The 23,508-nt window shown below is 39.4% G+C and overlaps 1 protein-coding gene across 1 annotated transcript; it reads left to right on the plus strand.

The window, feature by feature from the left end:
- Nucleotides 1-748: 748 nt before the first annotated feature.
- On the plus strand, nucleotides 749-20,300 carry LOC140943295 (amine oxidase [flavin-containing] B-like). The gene is made up of 17 exons (XM_073392376.1): nucleotides 749-812; nucleotides 1,629-1,726; nucleotides 3,032-3,169; nucleotides 3,523-3,719; nucleotides 4,559-4,662; nucleotides 4,829-4,869; nucleotides 4,991-5,051; nucleotides 6,069-6,157; nucleotides 6,590-6,673; nucleotides 7,551-7,626; nucleotides 9,625-9,715; nucleotides 16,908-16,961; nucleotides 17,041-17,098; nucleotides 17,875-17,972; nucleotides 18,504-18,615; nucleotides 19,258-19,317; nucleotides 20,139-20,300. Exons 1-17 carry the CDS (start codon nucleotides 758-760, stop codon nucleotides 20,277-20,279), a joined length of 1,557 nt encoding a protein of 518 aa, XP_073248477.1. The 5' UTR covers nucleotides 749-757; the 3' UTR covers nucleotides 20,280-20,300.
- The last annotated feature ends 3,208 nt before the right edge of the window (nucleotides 20,301-23,508 follow it).

The following is a 23,508-nucleotide window of genomic DNA, read 5'->3' on the forward strand; positions in this document are numbered from 1 at the left end:
AGCCTTCTTAAAATAAAAGGCTTTAAAGATGCCAGAATTCTCCATGTTGTTCTTTACAAACTGAAAGTGGGTTTGTCCTATAGGTGATATATTATTTCAGACACTTTTCTGAAACTTACCAACGCAGGGAGAGACAATAATCTGTGAGAAAAATTCGCTACTCATTGCGCATTTCCCACAATACACCTTGTTTGCCCCCTCCGACCCCAGCCCCCCACCCCCCCGCCCAGCCCCCACGCCAAATTTTGCTGGAGCATAGGGCTGTCTTCATTTCTCTTTGCTAAGCCCCGTTGATTCACCATTGATTGAAGAGGTTGGAAAATCAATCTGGTTCGTAAACAAAGAACTGATGTTCGAAACCCGATCACCATGGTGATCTGCATACACACTAAGTGAAAGGAAAATGGAAGAGCCATCTTTGGTAGTAACAAAGAAAACAGTGTCTTTAATGTATGAAAATGCAGTGATGAATAAGTTTATTGCGATCAGTATGTAACTCAAGCAAAAATTACTGTAAAAGTATAGGGCGCGAACCATTCAACCAAAATTCCAACCGGTCCGACGGGGAAAAGAGGACCACCTCAAAAGGTGGACCCGTTTTTTCGAAACTTTTCCGGTTGGACCGAACCGATCCATTGAGTTTTGGACCGAAATTTCCGGAAAGTTTGGTTGAATGGATCGCGCCCATTGTTTACATCGAGCGCGCGCGCTCGCGCGGGCAAAACCTGGACCCAGTCTCTTGTCACAAAAACACAAAATGGCAGCCGCGGAGAGCGAGTTACCTGTTGTGATTCTTGGAGCTGGAATAAGCGGTAATGTATTTTTCGCGAAAGGCGAAGAGGGGCTTCAGACTTCGAGCTAAATATTCGTAATTTTAGATTTCAGACTTTAACCTTCAGACTTTCTACCTGAAAGCAATCGTTGGGATCATAAATTTGGGAGGATTTTCATTTCAACAGCTGATTTTTATGGGATGGTATCAAGGCGTATTGTTCGTGCTCGTGCTCAATACTGTTCAAGAAATAACACACTGTTAGATAAGGAAGCATTCCCGTAGATGATAGATAATTAATAATTAATTAATTCGAGGTCGTAATATTGCTTTGCGTATTGTTCCTAATTTGATCGACAAGGTGAGGTTGGATTTTGATACCCACACCACCGCCCCCTTCCCCCTTCCATAAATCTAGGTGCTGCTACTTGGAATGATTTATCTCCAAGAGTGTTCTTGGTCCTAACCAGTGGTCGCTTTAACAACAGTTCCTTGCTCAAATGCAGGTTATACCGTGTCTGTTATTTAATCTTGATTAAGTTACAAATAACCATAAATTGCCTTAAAACTTAGGATCAATATTTTATACTCAATTCTCCTTGAAAAAAACCTTCTGCAGTTCGACTCTCATAAGGCACCACCTCCTGTAAATGACCACTAACTCTTTGCATTTTAAGTGGTCGCCTATGGAAAGTAATTTGACAGTACTCTGCAAAATTATTCCAAAGAAGTCTGATGTCGAAAGTCTGAAGTTTGAACCTCTAAATTTTTAAAGTTTCCTCAGTCCCTCTTGCTTGTTTGATTGACCTTCACTTCTGTCAAGTTATTTTTATTTACATTGTGAGATTTCTTGTAGGTCTGTTTTCAGCCAGAGTGCTTCAGAAGGAATACGGAATTGATGTTGTAATCCTTGAAGCAAGAGATAGAACAGGAGGAAGAACTTTAACTCAGACTGTGAGTAAGATCAGCCGAATCTGACTTAAATAAATACCGTAAAATTCCGAAAATAAGCCCCTCCATGTATAAGCCCCACCAAATATATGACCCCAAAATCGTAACGCAAAAAGACCCTCTGTTAAATCGCCCCTCCAAATATCCGGGGGTGGGGGGGGGGCTTGTACTTGGAATTTGCCCTTGAATACAAAGTAAAACAAAGCAAAAATGGTAAATTTCCTTTCCACTACAAGCTAGCCCAACCGATTTTATAACGCAAATTTCCCTCTGTCTATAAGCCCCTCTGAATATAGGCCCCTCCAAAAATAAGCCCCTCAAAAAGGGCCTTTGAAAAATATAGGCCCTGGGGTTTATTTTCGGAATTTTACGGTATGCTTTCTTGATCTAGAATAATACACATTTTCTTTCTTTTTCCAACGTAAGTTGTGCATGAGTTTTCTTCCCTCTTTGACTTTCATACATAACACAGTCCACTCCGTGGTCTCACATATAAGTCTTTTATTTCCCCTGGTACATTTTATTTTATTACGGAGGTATATATTTGTCTTCAGGGTAAGACACGGTAGAAAAAATAATTTTGTCCAAGGTGCAAAACGTTCATGTAAATGTCCTGGAGCTCTAAGCTACAGTGTAGCTTAAAGTCTGTTTTATAATAATTGGCAGGGCTCAAAATAACTAGTTGTCAATGGACTATGCCTGGCAAGAATGGCGACATGACTGGCTGAAAGCTCCAGCTGTCTGAGTTTCATGTTTACCAGTGATGCATCCTCTTCTTTCTCTCCTGTAAATCTTAGATTTTGCCTCTTTGTAAAAATAGAATCAGCTTGCAACAATGTCTCTGGAATTTGAATTTGCCTCCAATTCCCTGCAGTGGCTCCCTGTCAACTGAGCTGTTATTTCCACCAATCGGCATGAAGCAGAAACGAGCATGAATGTAAAGAAACATTGAAAAACACGTGAAAGATGGAACTGTTGTCATAACTAATATCATCTCTACCAATGAACATGATGCACAGACTTTTTCGCTGCAGATTTTTTTAATTCCAGAGACACAGTTGCAAGCAGTCCTTCGTTTTCCCATCATGCCGCCAGAGTGCCCTGGAGAGCTTGCTCACAGGCTAAGGTTAAATTTAAGGTTAGCGCTCAAGTTATTGCTAATCAGCCTTTGAACAACTGGGCGCAGAAGAATTTGTATGTGGATATTTGGGATAGGCTTAAAGGCTATACTTAATGCATGGTTATAAAAAAGTTTTATTTAATGCATCATTATTATGGAAAACAATACTGTACTCTGTACATTTACAGGACCCTAGCTATGGATATTGTGACTTGGGTGGGGCTTATGTGTGTGAAACTCAGACAAGATTATTGAGACTTGCCCAGGAGTTGGGTGTGGAGACATTCCAAGTCTATGGCCAGGGAAACACAGTGGAGAATTACCTGGTAAGTTTTACGTCAGATATGATGAAACATTCTGCACTTTACCTACTTCCACTTCACCCTTCACTCACCAGCCAAGAAAATACCTTCAACACTGAGAGTTCATTTTGTCTTTATTAACTGATGTAATGATACAATGATTATACTAGCACATAATTAGACCTGAAATTCCTTAACGAGTTGATAAAGTGTGCAATTATTAAAGCCAATTCTTTGTACTAAACATTTATGATAACTACACTGCTAGCATATTAACTAAATCCAACTGAATGAGGTACAATATACAAGTAAGGAAAACGTTCCTTCAGCATGGTTGCAGTTGCACCTAATGAAATCGGTGTGTGATTCATTAATAGGGGAAAAGAGTGACCAAGCAAGGGGCCCTTCCATCTATGGGTTCATTATTAGGAGCTCTGGATGTTAACAACTTCTGGCAGCTCCTAGACAACATGTGCCGCAAAGTTCCATTGGAGGACCCTTGGAATGCTGCTTGTGCATTAGAGTGGGATGCCATGACAGTTCAACAGTTGATTGATGAGAAGTGTTGGACGAGGTAAAAGTAATATCACAGAGGTTTAAAAAAAGATAAAAAGTTGTTGAATGAGCCAATTACATGTTAGGTACTCGACTAGAGATACATCATAGCTTCAGTCTTCTTGACAGGTTGGTACAGTGTAGTTGGGACAGTTAAACTAGCATTTCTGATGATTTTTAGACAGTGTGTCTACTTCAAAACTTTCCCTCCACCATTTTCCTGAAACAATGTTGTGCCACAAACACCCAATTTACAAGGCAACAACATTTATTTAACAAAGTTTGGTTAGAAGGAGCTGGGGAGGGGAGATTTTCTTGATCAAAAAAGAGAAACATTTGGCAAGAGTGGCTCAATAATTTTGGTGCCAAATTGGAGCTTTTTAACATACACACTCATAAAGATTTGTCAACACAGTATTTCAGTTTCACTGAAATTTAAATGTACTGTTGTGTATGCTTAGCAAATGAGGGTATTCAAATGATAGTGGGTGCCATTTTCCCAAACTATTGTACTAGTACAGATAATCGCCAGATATATAAGGGGAAAGAAGGTTTAAGTAGGCCCTACTGGTGAGCAAATTTCCATCTGTGAATGTAATTGAGGTAAATAATTAATAACAAAATGACTGAATATTGATGGTAAGATCTGGGACAAGGTGTTGTAATGTGACCAATGGAACACAGAGGAATAAGGAACTCAGACTCTTGTTTCAGAGCCATATAAATCAATAATTATTGTTTTCTTTGATAAGTCATATGTCCCGTTATTAATGAAAATTGTGTGTGTTAATGAATTTTGTCATATACATGTGCATATCTTCTAATTAGAGTTGAAAAACCATTTGTATTGCCACATAGATATGGAAAGGCTGTTGCCACTGCATATGTACAGGGAATTCTTACATCAGAGCCTTGTAACATCTCACTGTTGTTTTTCCTGTGGTATCTACATTCTGGAGGAGGTGAGCTTAAACACAACTGAACTGTAGATGCCAAACTTCATACAAATTAAATCCTACAGGTCTCATGATCTTGCACCTCCCTGTACTACCTGGCAGACATTTGGCTCTGTGTCTTCGGTGGCAGATAATTGAAAGATACTGATGCTGTTTCTCTTTTTCCATGCAGGCATAAAACGTAACATTGAATTTAAAGGTGGTGGCGCTCAGGTTTGTAGTAAACTACTTGAAAATCTTATTACAAAAGGCTTGTACTATTAATTCAGTATTTAACGGAATTTTTTGTGTCTACTTAATAAATTAAAGTATTCATTGATTTTGAACAAACTAGGAAATGAAATTCTGTGGAGGCTCTCAAACTATCAGCATTAAAATGGCCCAAGAGCTTGGTGGTAAGTTTGAAGTAGTGTTGGTGTGAATTAATTTTAAATTGTTAAATGCCCTTCCTAAGCTGTGTGGCAGGAGTTCAAAGTGGAAAGAACCTTTTTTTGCCTCAATATTGATATACAGATTCTCCTCACTGATCCGTGTACAGTCCTTTAAAGAAATAGTTGAGAGAGAATTTGGAGAAAAGATTAAAGCATTATTCCTTTGGTGATCAACTTCTCTCGTGATGATCTGTAGAAATTGTTAGGAGAAAATTAATGTTGGTCACTCTTAGGACTATCGCTAGAACACGATAGGCTCTCCTCCTTCACACGCCCTTTTGGTACTTGTGCCGCGTAATTTCTCCTAATCCTTGCCCCTAAAACTATATAGTGTTTGCGTCGCTAAAGAGCCAGCCTGAACGTGTCAAAATCGGCAGTAGTCTGCCACACGTAGCCTCCTACAATATTGGGGACAGCAAGTAAATCTCTGGCGGAAATCAAATTTGTTCTACCTAGAATCGGCCTTACTGACATATCCTTTAGGTAATGGCCCATTTAGCCCCGTCCCCAGGTCATTTCGCCTTTTTTTGAGCGTCCCATGCGAATTGACCTTATTCACGATACGCGCCATCTTTACACGTGCCTAAGGACTGATAAATGAAATCAGTGTCACGTAGTTTCTAAGGTGCGCTGAAATACCACGTGACCGGCATTGCTTTTATCCCATTGATCCTAAAGGGCGTGCAAAAATGGCGGGTATCATGATTAAGGTCTATTCTCCCGACGAGCTTGACGCGTGACGTCAAATCCGAACTCCCTCTGAAGCTAGTGACCAGTACCCTGGGTGCCAGAGACTTTTCTAGCGCGGTTTCCGGTTTCTGTCAAGTTTTTCTCGTGGTCTCACCGCCCGTGGCTTCGGCCTACGCCGAAGATGTGTCGGCCTTCGGCGAACACCGAAAATTCCCGCCGCACGCGAGAAAAACCTCTGGTACCCAGGGTAAGTGACTAGTGACCCACAAAATTACTTGCATTGAATTTCAGATAGAGTTAAGTTGAAGAGTTGCGTTGTTGGAATCAAAGAATGCGTAGATCATGTAAAAGTCTTATGTGGTGATGGATCTGAATACAAGGTTTGCAACTTGCCGAATATATTCGACTTCTTAGTTCTTACTCTAGCAGTAATAGCTCAGTTAGTAGGGCGCTTGACTGCAGAGCGGGAGGTCGCGGGTTCGATTCCCGAAGCCGGAACAATACTCAGAGTCTTAAAATAACTGAGAAATGAAGGTACTTCCTTTGCCCTGCCAACGCTAGACCTTCGTGTTTCTCGAATGAGCACATAAAATGGCAGTCCGTCTCCAGTAGAAGATGTCCAAATTAGTTCTTTCGTGCTAAATTCATTGTCACTAAAAAAAATGGGATTTTTTTGTTTTTGTTTTTCTCGTGGATCGGTTAAAACTCTACAATCGCTTTCTTTTCTTCTTTTCTATGCGTGGGCCCTTACCACATTTAAGTGCTCGCGTTCACGTGTTAAGTTCTCGACATCTTTTTCCTTTTCGCTCCAGGCATCATTTGTTATAAGCACAATTCCTCCTGCACTTCTTGGACGAATCAGTTTCATTCCTCCACTTCCAGCTCTGAAAAATCAGGTGAGAAGTTAGGTGAAAGTATTCGCAACTTTGAGGTTGCGCGAGAGACCTGGTCGAAGTGGTTGTCAAAGTGCATTGTGGGACTGTTTTATGGGACGAATTTTCCGCCATGTTGAAAATGCGTCCCCCAAAACAGTCCCAGAATACACTTTGACAGCCATCTAGGCTCGGTCTCCCTCACAAGGCTCAAAGTGGCGTGTACGTTCTTAGGCCTGGTCAACACAAATCCGGACATTTTTGAAACTCCACTTTTGTTTTACCCGAATTGTGGATTGAGTCCTATTAAAAACACTCTAGAGAGTAGTCAGTTCTTGTTAATAGTAACTGTCCTTAGATTAGTGTAATATATAGATTTAGCCAAGGCTAAAGGCAAAGTTCTCGTAAATAAATTGATAATTTGCTTCAAACAATAAACTTGTGACAATTGCAATTAAGTCCACTGGGAGTTGAGCCTGCGATCACTTGAAAACAAGTACTTGTCAGCGAATAACTTCAAAAAACACGTGACCTCGATGCGGTCATGTGATACTGGTCAGCGATTACCCTGTTTTGACAGCTGTCAATTGACCACAATATGGATGTGCAATTTCAGGTTGCAGGTACCTTACTAGCTAGAAAGTGTGAGATTTCACATTGGCTGTACTGTGGTGCGGAAGAACAGGTGGAAGGGTGGACGGACGGACGGACGTTTGCACAAAATTTCTTGGATGGATATAACCAAATTTTCTTTGCAATGGGGTTCCTGCGCGTGGAGCTCCGCTGTAATTGATCTATTTGTACTAAAAGATTCTTTGCACTGTTTTGTTGCAAAAACCTTGATAGTAGTGGCTGCTACTTCAAATAATTGAATTGAAGTTGCTTTCCTTTCACTATCCAGGCCATTCAAAGAATTCCTATGGGATCCATTATAAAGACTGTTACGTACTATAAACGGCCATTCTGGAGAGAAAAAGGTACGACTTGAAGAGAACGAATAATTTGAATTGAATTTTTTTTGAAATGGAAATGCATCGAATCTAACAACAACAACAACAACAACAACATCCTTTATTATTATTATATCCAACTAGAGAGAAGTTTTGCATTTCGCGATGGCTAATCGAATGGAAAGAAAAAAGTTTGTTACATAACATACATATGTGATAAGAGGATGTCTAGTAGCTAAATTATCAAATGTTTACGTGCTAGCTCCTAGCTATTATTACAAATTTATTTTTTAACACAATGGTGACAATCACAGGTATAATGGTAGTAAAGAAAGATCAAAGAAAATAAATAAGTAACACACACACTATACATTATTATGTAGGAAAGAACGAGTATTGTCAACTTTCTCTATTCAGTAGATATTGTATTAGTAAGCGTGGGAAGGAGGAATTTGGGAGGTCTTTCAAATGATGAGGAAGATCTTTCCAGAGGTCAACAGCTATAGGTTGGATTGACTGTTTTCCAATATTCGTTGTTGTGCGTCGTTTATCAGAGTTCTTTATAGGGGATATGGTGTATTATAATTATGTACTTGATCGGCAAACTGAAGATAATTTTGAAAAATGCTTGGCAACTCCTTTCTGTGCCATTGTTTTACTATCGTGCTGTCCATGACAAATGGTGCTTATTCAAGCTACAGCCAGTTGAAAATAGATGAGATACTTAAGCAAAAAAAAAAACACTTTTCTAACTGTTATGCGCCAATGAGGAAGAATATATGCTTACGAATGCAACGGATTTTCCCCTCCACTGTTGTCATTTGCAAGTGCATGATATGATCTTGGGATCCGCCTTACAACTTTATTAACGAAGGAGAAAGCCACAAATCACGTCAAGTTTGTCAAACACCCTTACACCACTGCGGTAGAACCTCTCGTAACAACCACCCAAAGATTAAGTGGTCGCTTACAAGAATCGACCGACAGGAGGTATCTTCCAGAATCGAAGTGTTCCAAACACATCTGCATTTTGGAAGAGAATTAATTGCATGTAATTTCTAGTTTGCGATATAGTTGATGGTCAATGTTGTCACTTAAGTTCTTCGCATACTCTGATTAGTGAGTCCATACGGCGAACGTAGAGAGCAAACATTGCTGCGAGGAGTCGCCTATACAGGAGGATGAAAAAAAACTGAATAGAAAATATTAAACCCGTCATTCACAAAAACTGGTGGCGGTCGCTTATGAGAGTGCATTCACGTAAGCTAACAACCCCAATATGATTGCCTGAGAGGATACCAGGGACCTGAGTACAGCGATGGTGAAGCGTTTTTTTGGGGGAATAAAATCTTTAAAATCTTCATGAATGTCCTGTCCAATCCGGTAGCCGTAGGGGTGATGATGATGATGATGAGAGGGGGTCGCTGTAGAGTGATTAGACTCGAGAAGCTTTGGTGTTTTGGATTGGCGGTTGCTTATGTGAGGTGGTCGCTCACGAGAGATGGTCGCACATGGAGGTTCGACTGTATAAGTTTATAAAGTTTCAGTGTCTCGAGCCTTTTTGGCAACTGGTTGTAAATTAAATCGCCTTATTAGCTTAATGTCATCGTCCTTTGATCGATGAGCTTTTCGTTCTTCCGGCGTTGTGATTATAGTGGAAGACAACAACACTTGCATGAAGATCTTTTTATCGCCTGGCTAACTCAATTTCAAACTTTCAGCTTGCGGTCCGACTTTCGGTGCGCAGAACACTTTTATATTCAAGATATCTACTGCTTCCGTTTCACGGTTTTTTATCACTGGCAAATAGCCTGTGGTGATGGTGAATCGAATTGAATTTCTTAAACCTTCACTTTTTCAGTTGAATTTTAGTGATATGTATAACTCATTTATAATTTCAAGCTATTTTTCAGTCTTAATTATAACTTTCTGTAAACGCATCGACATTATTCTGGATGCGTTTTAAGTACCCTATTAGCTAGTGTGATTGGCTTCTTTTTAAAGTACATTTTCTTTCTCTTCAAGGTCTCGCTGGTTATTTTAATTCCGACGAAGGCCCAGTGGAAGAGGGATATGATGATACGAAGCCAGATGGCTCACATCCAGCTATTATGGGGTACAGTTTCCATCGTTTCGCCCTTCAAGTTGTATGGTTTGCCTTTTTAGATTAGCCGGCGAACATTCTATTTTAGAAAGGAGAAAATCCTTTCGAGTCGTCTGTTTCCCTGAGTAAAAACGTCTTTTCTCTTTATTCTTTTGGCTTAAAATTCTCCATCACATGACCACAGAATACGATGAAGATGTGTAGAAATACACTGTTCACAGGCCTATTGTTGAAAGACTTTTCTGACGGGGACTAGCTGAAGCCTTTCTACAAACCGATACAACTTCTTTGACTCAGGACTTTTATTTGTTTCTTGATTGTGAGTTACAATTCTCTCTGTATTCTCTATTCACACTCTCGTAAGTCCCAGAAAACCATCTGCTAAGTGTAAACTAATGCTGACGTAAGTCTAATTTTTAGGTTAACCGGCCAATACGAAACAAGGAGAACAATATAAAAAACTACAAAGTATCTAGTCGTACTCAAACTTTTATTAACAACAGATATAGGAAAGTACTAAAATTACAATTTGAAAATCTTAGGTTGTTGTTGATTTACAGAAGGTGTTAAACTTCTTCATCGAAGATGATTGGCTAAAACGTTTTCATAAATTAACCACGGACGTGATCGCAAAACTCAGAGGGTAAATTAAAATGCAGTCCAAAGTACAAGGCAGAATTTTGAACAATAGTTGTTTAACCACAAAAACACCTATAAAATCACTTAAATCTAATTAAAGTTATCCACTGCCATGAATTCGGTCAAAAACTCAAAGAAACACGCTTAAGAGTGGTTGTCAGAGAAAACCGGGCAAAATGTTAAAAATGTCAACGGAAGGGGGTCAACAGAATAAGTTCATACTAACATCATAGATAGGTTAGGTGCAGTAATGGACAAATATAATAAACATAGGTTCTTCACTGCTCTTGTATTAGAGATACGAGCATCACTTTATTCGACCCCCTCGGACGCCATTTTTACAAGCAAATTTTCACCATTTTCTGAAACTCACAGAACCCTCAAAATTTGACGAGCGAAGTTTATTTTTTGTATGCGATACAGCACATCATAGAACTACTTTCTGAAACCATAAGAATTGTTAAGCAGCCACGGACAAGACTAAAATTTTCTTATTTGATCTGACCTAAACTCAGTGTCTGCAAACGAGCAAAAAATCGGGCATTTTTGAATTGATCTACAGCGCACAACTAAAACGACAGAACAACTCTGACAGCCAAATTGCAGTCTACTATCATCCATGTGACCAAAACACTAATAATCATTTTGGGCCATTGAAACAGAAAGAAATTAGAACACTCACATTTGTTATAGTTTCCAAGCTTCTTCTTGCAAACAGGCCGATCCCTTCGTGTTTGTTTTAAGTCCTCTTCGCGAATTTTCTTTCATATTTCGCTGTAAAGTATGTTCAGCAGCTGGAGGAAATATCAAAAAGCTCGAAATACTGCTTAGGTTACATTTTGAAAGGGTAAAAAGTGATGAACGATAGGATGAAACTAGAAAATAACAAAGCGACGCCATCTTGAAAATTCAGCACTCAGGAGGGACTGGCACTAGTAGCTGCGTTCGATATCTAAACACACGGACAAAAATTGCAAATTTTCCACGAGCACATAGGAAACCAAACCTAACATAGAAATGTAACCAGAAAGCCACGGATTCATGTTAGAATTTTTTTTATCGAACTTGGGGTATTACGAACTATTACCAGGAGCCTATGGGCTCCTGATTACCAATAAGATAAAAAAAAACAAACAAACAAACAAACCAGCTTATCCGCGACCTACTCCAGTCTTATTTCTTCTTCAATTACTTCTTTTAGTTGGATTTAGCTTGTTTTTCTTTCAAAGGAAAAAGCAAGAAGAACGCCTGATCGCAGGTTAATTGGTGATTAACTGACATTGTTTCATTCCCTCCCCATTTCGAGGTGTCCCGTGAATGTAGATAATATTAAAGATCTATTTTGTCTCTTTATGAATTACTGAATCACTTAACTTCGCTCTCATGCGAGCTAGCTAGCTAGACTTGCTGTATATCAAACTCGCGAGTTTCGAAGCGTGCGGGCTAACTGCGGGCAGTGGATATTGCTTGCTGTAAAATTTGCAATAATTTTTATTACCAACTGTTTATTAGTAATGGTAACAGGACTGAGTGGAGTCCAATTCGGTCTGTAATCATACGAGTGATTAACAAAATCGGACGACCGCGTAGCGGGAGTCCGATTTGTTTAATCACGAGTATGATTACACACCGGATTGGACGACACGAAGTTCTGTTACCAATTAATCATAACTTTAACAAAATTTGTGATATATAGGGCTCTTTTTAAATCAAAACACAAGAAATTCCAAGATTTTTTCGCTAGCTATGAAAAAAAAAAAAGCCCTTTAAGCGCGCGCGTGATGGCGCGTACTGTCCAATTACTTAGGCATGACGCGTACTGTCCCATTAAACTGTCCTATTAAGGCTGAAATCAGGGCAGTTGAGAACCAATCAGATTTGAGAATTTTGTTATAGTTATGATTAAAATAAACATAGTACATGTAGTTGAATCAGTGTGCGGAGCGGGCATTTTAGGCCGCAAAGCGGTCAAGAGAGCCAGCGGACGAAGTACTTTTTTGAAAGTAAGCCTTCTAACTGATGATCTCATCGCTGTCACTTCGTATTTCCATAAGGTAATAGACCTTCGAATGTTCACAAGAGCTGTCAAAATAAGCCATTCATAGCGTTTACCAGTAGTATCTGGTTTACCGGAAGGATCTGGAAGGAGCTTTTGTTAAAAAGTACCATTAAAGGAGTTCTTACGACTCTCACTCTGTACCCCTTCCACTCATTGTTTTTTTGTGCCGTCACTTCTTTTTCAATATGCTCTTTGCACGGTCCACACAAGATAAACGCCACGTTTAGAGGGAACGCGCAAATTCTCTTACAGATTACAGTACTGTTTGCAGCTCAAAAACTTTACGGTTCCGCGGGTCGCATGTAAAGATAAGGCGGATCCGTGCAAGTTTTTGGCCGTTCAAAAATTTGTAAAAGGGGTCCGAGTGTTAACTCGAGTCGGTACCTTTTCCATCATATTGATCATTGATAGAAGTCGCACACCTGAAAGTTTGCAGCCACTAGGTTCCTTTTTGTTTACTGGTGTAGCTGTGAAAGAATTGACATCTCCTACGTCTCTTCGTCACTGGATTTGTCAAAAACACTCTCACTACGGTGTTTAACAAAGCAGTCCTCATATTTAGAGAAATTGTCAAGGTCTCGCCTTAAATTCAGAGGAGGCAATAATGACAGAAATGGAATGTATCCATCTCCTAAGGAGGTAATTTCCAACGCCATTTCGTTCGTTAATCTTTTCCACGGCGCTGTTGCAAAAAGTGCGCGCGCGAGTCATACAAGATGGCACAAAATGTGCTAAAACTAGCACATTTAGTGGCTATGATATATATTTCATGTGCACCCAACGACAATTTTCGGAAAATATCTGTTCGGAAGACGATTTGCGATCTAGAATTTTCGGAACATTTGTTGTAAAGTTTCTTGCTTGTCGGCCTCCCTAGGATTTTCGAACATCTAAAAAATGGTATAATTGCCTATTTTTAACGGATTTTTACCCTTAAAAGGTCACCTAGAATTTTTCGTGAGCCTTTGTTCTGGCTGAAATTTTCGAAAAGGTAAGTTTTGATCCCTATAATTTACTAAAATACGTTTAACAATGCTATGTTTAAGTGGTTTTGAACTATCTTCTCGTTGGGTGCCCCTGATATTTCGATGAAGTCAACCCCATCAGCTCTGAAAAAGGTATCCAGTTACCTGGATACCTTTACGGTTACGGTCTACTACCCCGATTTAGACATATATGGCTCCTGGTAGAGTATAAAAACGTAATTTTGTGCAATTTCGCGGCGTAATTAGCGTTGCTAGATAACTCTGTCCGCCTTCAGGAGCCGGTAAACCACAATTAAAACCAAAAATGTATGAGTAAAGACTACACATCAATATTCATATTAATCTTGTAAAAATTCTATTATGAGCCATTAAAACTGTTCAATGACATTCTTCACCTCAGACACTCGTGTCAGTCAAGTGTGAATCGAAGTCCCCCATTTTGCCTTTTTGTTCAAAAAAACCTCTGACCTAGCAGCCCGGCTGCATCTTGCGCTCATCACCCGCCCCCAAGGGGTGAGGATCTGGCTCCTTTTTCATAGGAAATTCATAAATTGTCTACTAAAACACTGTGCAATATGGAAGCAAGGCCAATTTAAGCACTAAGAGCTGCTCAGATATCTCAAAATTGGAAAAAAACTAGTGAGAGAAATTGCTCAAATTATACAAAAAGTTGCTTGAAACGAAAAAAGTCGCTCTAAATACTAGAAGTTGCAAAAAAGTTGCCGAGCAACTTGTGGAAAGCCCTAGGGAGAAGGGGGAGGGGGGGGGGTGGGAGGCTACTCACTGATGCTTGGCTCGGAGAGAGTCCGCCCCAAGGTCCAGTCCCTTACCCTTATATATACTATTTTTGACAAAAGGTACCCCTTTCGTGTATCTACCATTGAAAAGTTGTACCCTTCGTAAGAATAAATCGGTAAGAAAGGAGGTCTTCGGGCCATTTTCGTGTAACCTTTAACTGAATTAACATGTAAATGATATTGCCATAAGGCGTGTTTCTTCGAAGCATTTTAATAATAGGTCCTTTAAAATACTTAATGAAAGATGTTCCTCTCCTTTCACATACTTCAACGTGTGATTTTCGTACCCTTTGTTACACCTGATGCTTGAAAGAGGTACCCTTCGGGCGAAGCCTTCCGGACTATGAAAAGTGCATCATGAAATCGGGAACAGGAGATGAGTGGACCTTCGGACATGGACGGTGATTGAAGACTCACGCAAAAATAGATGATACAATAAAGGCGGTGCCTTGCATGGGACGTTAGTCCCGTTGCACCTACCCCCTTTGGGTTTTTGCTTCTAAATTCCTTTTCTTTTCTTTTTTTTGTGTGTGTTGTATTATAAATTTATATTGTATATTACAGGAGTACCCAATAAAGCTGTGGGAAAAAAAGATTCCAAAGAAAGCCTTATACGGGGTAACTCAAAATGAAGTGAATGAGGAGTAAATGAAGACTGAATAAAGTAATGAAAATTGGTCACCTGTTCACCACACCCTATCACTCCGCCAAAAAAAAAAAAACGACAACACAAAACAAGCTAAATGTAACTAAGAGTAGTGATTGAAGAAGAAATAGGACTGTAGTAGGTGACTGATAAGCCGGTTTGTTTGTTTACCTATTTGGTAATTCATCGAGGACAAGGCAGCTACTAGTGCCAGTCCCTCCTGAGTGCTGAATTTTCAAGATGGCGTCGCTTTGTTATTTTCTAGTTTCATCCCGTTGTTCAGTACTTTTTGCCCTTTGAACATGTAACCTAAGCAGTATTTCGAGCTTTTTGATATGTTCTCCAGCTGCTGAACATACTTTACAGCGAAATATGAAAGAAAATTCACGAAGAGGACCTAAAACAAACACGAAGGGATCGGCCTGTTTGCAAGAAAAAGCTTGGAAACTATAACAAATGTGAGTTTTCTTTCTGTTTCAATGGCCCAAAATGATTATTAGTGTTTTGGTTACATGGATGATAGTAGACTGCAATTTGGCTGTCAGAGTTGTTCTGTCGTTTTAGTTGTGCGCTGTAGATCAATTCAAAAATGCCCGATTTTTTGCTCGTTTGCAGACACTGAATTTAGGTCAGATAAAATAAGAAAATTTTAGTCTTGTCCGTGGCTGCTCAACAATTCTTATGGTTTCAGAAAGTAGTTCTGTGATGTGCTGTATCGCATGCAAAAAATAAACTTCGCTCGTCAAATTTTGAGGGTTCTGTGAGTTTCAGAAAATGGTGAAAATTTGCTTGTAAAAATGGCGTCCGAGGGGGTCGAATAAAGTGATGCTCGTATCTCTAATACAAGAGCAGTGAAGAACCTATGTTTATTGTATTTGTCCATTAGTGCACCTAACCTATCTATGATGTTAGTATGAACTTATTCTGTTGACCCCCTTCCGTTGACATTTTTAAGATTTTGCCCGGTTTTCTCTGACAACCACTCTTAAATTGGTAAAAACAAATAAGGTAGTCATTTCCTGGTAAATATCGACGGAACACCAGATTAAAGGTCAAAAATGTTAAACTGAACAAAATATATCAAAGGCTCTAATTAAACATATTTCATGAACAGAAGTGTTACCGCGGAGATGCACTAAATTGGTACATCTTAAATCCTTTGCACCGAATTCATGTCAGGAGAAACTTTCTATCGATGATCAAATAACTTAAAAACCAAAACTATTAGTAGTGAAATAGCTTACTCAAATCAATCAACAAGAACGCTTACAACAACCCCACTACAAACGTATATCAACTTCGATCAACATTTTCCTTCAGCAAGACCAAGGAGAATGAATCAACAGAAATCATTTTCTCATTTCGGGAGAGGATGTCATTTGATCAGTGTTAATGCGTAGGAGTTGAACACCAAGTAAAATAAGTCAAAGTGTTTTTTATGATATTTCCCTTCACCTGTAGATATTTCCGAATCGAATGAATTTTGTAATAAGTCCCAAACACCAAATAAAATTCCTTTAATTATTTTAAATCAAACACATGCGCACTTCGAACATTTTTCGTCGCTTCCATTTTTATTATTTAATACTATGAGCGGCTAATTCCTTTAAAATTAGGCTCGTTTAACAGCCCGCTGTTCGGGGATATGAGCCCGCGCTTTTCTCAGGAAGGAACAAGGTCGAGTCTACTTCGCGTTGGAGATCAACTAAAAATTCATGTTTGAGATTAGAGAAAGACGTGGAAATATAATTTAAGCGTTTTTACTATTTTAATATTCTCTGGCTGGCGCAGCCGTTTTTGTGTCGTTACGCAAAACTACTCTGATCGTTGCGTGAAGAGATAAAGGCGGCTGCATAGGAGACTAATTTTTGACCAAAAGGTGAAAGAAAAATGAGAAGGGGAAGTCGTAAAAGGGAAGATAGAGGAAAGTAACACCGGTTACAATAATCAGTTCCCCTTCTCCTCTTTTCCCCCTCTCTTCACAATTTCTCAACACCCCCCGCCCCCCTTCTTTCGCATTTACGCCTGGGTGGGTATATTGCCATCATGACACGCTCAGTTTGTTATTATTTTATAGATTTATTTTGGCAGATCGAGCACGGCAGTTGACTACTTTAACAAAACAAGAAAGGTACGCCAGTGCTTTTTTTTCCCTGACACTCTGCTCGTTAGGAAATGTTGAATAACGTACTTATTTTTCATTTTAACAGACAAAAACTTGTTTGTGAACAATATGCGACTATTTATGACACAGACGAAGCCCTAGAGGTAAAATTTAGTACCTTAAGTCAGCTTTCTAAATAGTTACTCAACCTTTATCTCTGGTTTGATTGTTAACTAATTTTCCCCCTATCCTGCTAGCAGAGACTTTCTTTCGCCTGCTCGATTTTGGCGGCGCACTCGAGAAAGACTTTGCTTGAATCGAGTAAGAAGTTTGTTGAAAATGTGCTGCTTGTTGCTGAGATACAGTCACGAACTGAGGCCTAATAGCTATGCACTTGGTGCAGCGTGCAACTTGTTTTGCAACAGAGCTGTAAAACGAGTTGAAAAGCAATTTTTTGCCTTTTACCACCTGTCTTGCAATAAATCAGGCTGTTGCAAGTTGGGTTAATGCTGACTTGCGATTGGATAAAATTACGCGGCAGTCACGCCATGTACGGGAGTTACGTCACTTTCTGCAAAATAATTTTGCCTTGAGCCGGAAAACGCGCAACGTGTACAGATTTTGTCGCAAAGTAGAACTAAACTCTACTCTCTGCAATAACTTTTCCTCGCACCCTGCAACTGAACAACTCGATTTGTTGCATGACAGGTTTGGTTCGTGGGTGGTAAACGCGCAACATCGCTATTCAACCCGCTTTGCAGCAACGTTACAAAACAAGTTGCACGTTTTTGCTGTCCGTTTTACCGTACTTTTAAAGCTGGAGAAAATGGCCCAAGATTTTTCACCCTATTCGAAGACGAAAAAAGCCAACAGAGACGAGCGACGAGGCAAATAACGGCTGTATAGTAGAGTATTTGATTATGTTTATTCTTTTCCTCAGCCCGTCTTGTATCTTGAAAAGAACTGGATGGCGGATGAGTTTGCAGGTGGTTGCTATGTGGGAACGTTTCCACCTGGCGTTTTATCGAACTTCGGAAAGTAAGTGACCTTTCATCGGTATTAAAAACCAGTATAAAGACCAGTTTTCAGCCAGTGAATGAAACGATCAAAACATGGACTTTTCGTTTTCCAGCCAAAGAAAACCTTAATATGGAGAAAGCATAGTTCGATTGGCCAATCGTGTTGCAGTATGACGTCAAAGCGAAGTATCGATTGATTTCTAGAAAGTTCTCGGGCATGAGGTTTTTTCACCCAAGCGTTCGCTTAACCAATCAAAAGCGCAACCATGCGTATTGTATCCGTTCGATAAACCAATCAAATCGCTCTATTTCTTTTCGTTTGTTGTTTCTGTTTTGTTCGCGCGTTTTCATTTCAAGGTCATACGAAAATCGCTCTAACAACTTGTTCCAGTTCTGTGCCGTTGCTGTTCATACTTTACCAGATAGCTCTTGATATTGGCACAAAAAGCTATCCGGTTAGTGTAATCACAGCCGAAGCCACAGCGTTCAGTCTGTTAAAGCAATTTGCTTACTGTTCTCTTCAGCTGTCCTTTGTTGGTCTCTGTTTCAGAGCGTTACGTGTCCCGTTTGGTCGAGTTCATTTTGCTGGTACCATTACAGCGTCTCTTTGGGCTGGTTACATGGAGGGGGCTGTTGAATCCGGAGAACGAGCGGCGTTAGAGGTGAGTATTGCTCGATGAAACAATCCTTTAAGTGTCGCAGATTTGATAACTTGAACCGTGAAGGGAAGTACAGACTGTCGCAGTTCTATAGGGAAATAACTTTTTTTACAATAATTGAGCGATTTCTCCCTCGATAAGAGTACAGACCATGGATATGACGTGACAGTGACGTGATGGTGGCGCAATTTGTTTTCCTCTTATTTGCGCGCGCGATTTTCCGAGGAACTTCAACGGAAATGGATGTAAAAAGCCGTCGGTCAATGTTATTGTAAAAAAACAAATCGACAACAATTTTCCATGGTCTGTGCTCTTATGAACCATAGAAATGACGTGAAAATGTGCAAAACTTTGCAGTGAAAGCTAGTGAAACCACTTCTTTTGAGTTTTGAACATTTTGACGTCATTTCTATAGTCGATAGGGTTATAGACCATGGGAAATTGTTGTCGACTTGTTAATTAGAAGCTTTTTTAGGTTTTGTACTAGTGTAGCTTGCAGGAACTGAGCTCTGTGGTCAAGACCGCGATACTTAGAGCTCATTCACGACCTAATGCAGAATGCAGACCTTCTAGAAGTTGGGCAAACCTCAGTCGGCAGTGATGCCGTGACATTGTCTTCTTTCTCGTGTTTGTGTTTAATTTTAGGTCCTGAGTAGACTTGGCATAATAACAGAGGATGACGCTAAGAAACGACTTCATCCTGAGGTAAGTAGCATCATGAAAGACCCGAAGGTACAAGAAACTTAGGCACTCAACTTGCTGATTATTGCTTATCGCATGACCAACTTCTTCGTGACAAAAACATATTTGACCCAGAGAGAACTGGCTTGAGAAAATTGTCGACTGAAGTTTGCTTTTTATGAAAATAGACGGGAATTTTAATGAGATGTGTGTCCAACGCCAGAAATTCCCTGCAATTTAGGTAGCGAAGAGTCAAACGTGATTTAGAGAGATTAGCACGGGGGTTTTACCCTCCCCCTCCTCCCTGTCTCATCGCCCAATACCTCACTAGAGAACCTGTTTACAAAGAGGCCACTTGCCTTCCGTTCTGTCATCCTGGTGAGTAAGTTCATATGGGCCTCTATCCGCCCTTTGCTTTTTCATACATTATCAATGATTTGGCCGGGCTTTCTGAAAATCTCAAAAATTCATTCATAACAAGTAAAACCAATCTGTCCTAATCGCAAAAAATAGTTTCCTCAAAACACAAAAAATTGCCAGTCTGCGAAAATAAACTCCAGCAAAAATTTCGTGCCACACGGTAGATCATTCCCGTAATGCAATTGGACACAAAACCCACCCTGTCTCAAGCCCAAATTCATGTGACCAAAAAGGAGAGGTTCCAATTCAGTGCATGAAATTCTGCTAACTAAAAATTCAGATCTGGTGTCATCTCCAATTCACTTTTTATTTATTTATTTAGTTTATTTAGTTTATTATTATTATTATTATTATTATTATTATTATTGTTATTATATTATTATTATTATTATTATTATTATTATTATTATTTTATTTTACTGCAGGGTTTGGAGTCCAAATTTATGGAGTTTTCATTCACAGAGAAGCATCTTCTTCCCTCAGTTCCATCCTTTTTGTATGGTTCTTGTTTACTCGGCGGTGCGGCTGTTCTGACAGTTTTTTGGTGGAAATATTTCTCAGAATAAATCACAGATATTCGTGATTCATGTCTTTTTCAAAGTAACGATGAACTTTTTTTCTAGGCGCATAGCAAGACGAATAAATCGCCGCCCAAAATAAAGATTTTGGCAGAAATCGGAAATAGAAACGGTGATCATGGATAATGATTACTGCACTGTTTTATCTTCATGACTAATTTCCATTTGAGAACCCAGAGTGGCCTTTGCTTTATAGAGTTTTTTTCCAGGTTTGTTATTGCCTTTAGACACCCTCGTTCCCATTCGCCCTCTTTGACAAAAAAAATAGCGCATTGTAGCCCGTATTTTTTTGCCTTACAACCTCCACTTCAGGGAAATTGTATAGTATTCCAATTCTGCAAAAAGTAGCAAAATCCTTTCTTGATAAAATAAATATGTTTATAAATAAATAAATAATGCTAAAAAATGAGAGGTCTGGAAACCCTTGGCGTTTCTTTGACCACATGTGACCTAGACTTCATAAAAGCAAATATTGAATATCGCTTATGACGAAAATTCAATGAGAACTGAACGGATTAGTTGTTGCAAGGAGACTTAGCCCGAAAAAATCCTGCCTTTTTTTCTATTTACTCTCCCAGGAAAAACTTACAACTTTAATCATGGTGTAGACAATGTTCGCCTTTATACGGAGATATGTGCTTTAATTTTGTAGTGGGTGGAGAGCGCTCTCAATATTGTGGACTAATTTTTCTGTTTTAATTATTTATTCATGAAACACTGTACATCCATGACATTTGCATTTAACATGTTGACCTGTATTTTCATGGATGTTTCTCACTGTGTCGGGCCAGTGTCTTATAAAATTCTTCATTCAAAATGTAACGGTTTCTTACGTCGCTAAGAGAGTTTCCTGTCGGTAGAAAACTCTGTGCGTGAGTGTGCTCATGTGTGAAGTTGTGTCGATTAAGAATGCTTTGTAGTGAAACATTAAGGCGTTGACCTCGTGTTTTAATTTGGCCTTGGCTCAGCTGTGTCAGTGCCTTGATTTGTCAGGCTCTACAAAGTGGATTCAGCCTTAGTTTTGGGATACTGTTGCCAGAGGTGATGATGGAATTCAACGAAAGCAAGAAGAACACTCGTAAGTATTTGGATAAATAGTTAAATTATAAGAACGCTTGCAAGTGGCGATTATGATAAGCGAAACAAAAATTAAAAAGCACACCAGCTTTTAATTCGTTTTTACTACACTTAATCTTTGAAATGATAATTGCAAGAGCAAATCCCTGTGATCTGAGCGCAATTTTAACTGTATATTGGTACCTGGAGCGTGCTTACAAGGCCATGATGATCTACTTATGGTCATCCGATTATTGCCATGTTTCCTTTTTTTGGACTATTCGGAATTTTGGCGATTTTCTGTTCCCATTCCAACTTTGCCCTCGCTTTCCCCAGTAACACTAGGTTGGCAAACACCCAGTACACCAGTACAACTTAGAGTCGGTGCATTAGACAGACTCTAGCTTTTTGTGAAAATTGTGTATCAAGTCAGACATGGGCCTAGGGAACGGATCGGACCAAAGGCAGAAACTTGAAGATTCATATACCCCATCCCCCCCCCTCCCCCCCGCCCAAGGGGAGAGGTAGTCGTGTGTAACAGGATATGCTTTTTGCCTCTCTGACTATAAAACCCTTTGAGGTACTAAAATCAGCTGAGAAAATTCCCATTATTTCCCAGCTCAACACCCTAAAGGACCCTAAAACGGGTACCGCAACAGCTCTAATGACCGTCTTTTTTAATTAATTTCATCAATAAAAAAGTGGGCACGGAGAACTATACCGGCAATTTAATCTGACGACGGCAGTCTGAATGTTCTTGTATTTTTGCCAATTTTAGGCTGGAAATATTCTAGTATTGTTCTTAAATTACAGTTTCTGACTTTTTCATTTTAGAAAGTACTGGAGTATAAATTGCAAATAATGCACGCATTTTTTTTTGTCGTTTCGGTGGCTAGTTTTGCCCTTAAGAGAGAGGAATAAATTTTACGGACAAGTTAAAAACATATAATTGTATTGTCTTTACAGAATTTTCGGCACGTAAAATCATATCCTTTTCAAAATCTCAGCCATGGGCTTATCATATTCTTAAATTTTAGCAAATTTCGGCCTCGATATTCGTATAGAATAAAATACAACTATCCCCCGAAGGGATCAAGCGCTGTTCACCAACCCTGAGGTGGATAGTTGTTTTAGTATTCACCAAATCAGTTGGATAAAAAGGAAAAAAAGTAACTTTACGTCATTTGGTGGGAACTTTGTTTACAATTTACAAGCATTTCGGGGATATTGTCAAAAGCGAATAGTGCGGCTTCTATCAAAAGCTCACTATCTAGCAACTTGTACCGCCCCATTATTCAGCAAACTTAAAAGGTCCTTGACATATATAGCATAATTCTTTTTCTGTTGCTATATTTATGTATTCCTATCACTAGAATCTTTTGCCTAGTAGCTTTCGTAACCTCTTTTTAAGTAGTAACCGGGTTCACCATTTTGAACCTCGACTAGCCTCTCAGTATAGACCTCATTTTTGTAGAACTAATATTAGTTCAGTATCCTGTATCGAGGACCAACAATCTGGAATTCTTTGCCAGTTACACTAACTAGCTCCTCTTCCATATTTGTTTTTAAAAAAATCTGAAGAACTATCTCATTTATAGTCGATCTGTCGCTTAATTAAGTTTATGTTTTCTGCACACTCTGCAATAAAGAAAGCCCTTGTAATTTACCTTAAGGAAGCCTATGTGATAGATTTATTTCGAAACCAATAGATCTCTACAGTAACGGGCTTCTATTCCGATACACTTGCCAAAAACGATAGGGTTCCACAAAAGTAACGGGCTTCTAAACCGATACACGCGCCTTCAACAAAATTACAATTCTCTAAATCGAAAAACTACTCCGTTCAAAGTGTCACATGATCACGTGTTCGAAACGTGTCGGCTACATCTAAGGTCAAAAAATGTCACGCGCGAAAAGTAACACAAAACTCCGTGACAGCCTATTAATATAAGTTCCCAGCTTCTTTAGTCTTCTTTGTAAGAGCAAAGCCTTCCTTGTCACAGCAACTTATATTTTAGAGCGGTTTTCATTTGAGTGTCGAAAAGTAATTGGTTTTGCACTTTCTACACGATGCGATTGGCTTAAAAGATTCGCGCCACCTTTTCATCCAATCAGAAGTAAAACCAAAGCCAATTGTGACGCGCTCGCATGCATTTTCCCG

Source organism: Porites lutea, chromosome 7, assembly GCF_958299795.1.
Source record: "Porites lutea chromosome 7, jaPorLute2.1, whole genome shotgun sequence".
Taxonomy (NCBI): domain Eukaryota; kingdom Metazoa; phylum Cnidaria; class Anthozoa; order Scleractinia; family Poritidae; genus Porites; species Porites lutea.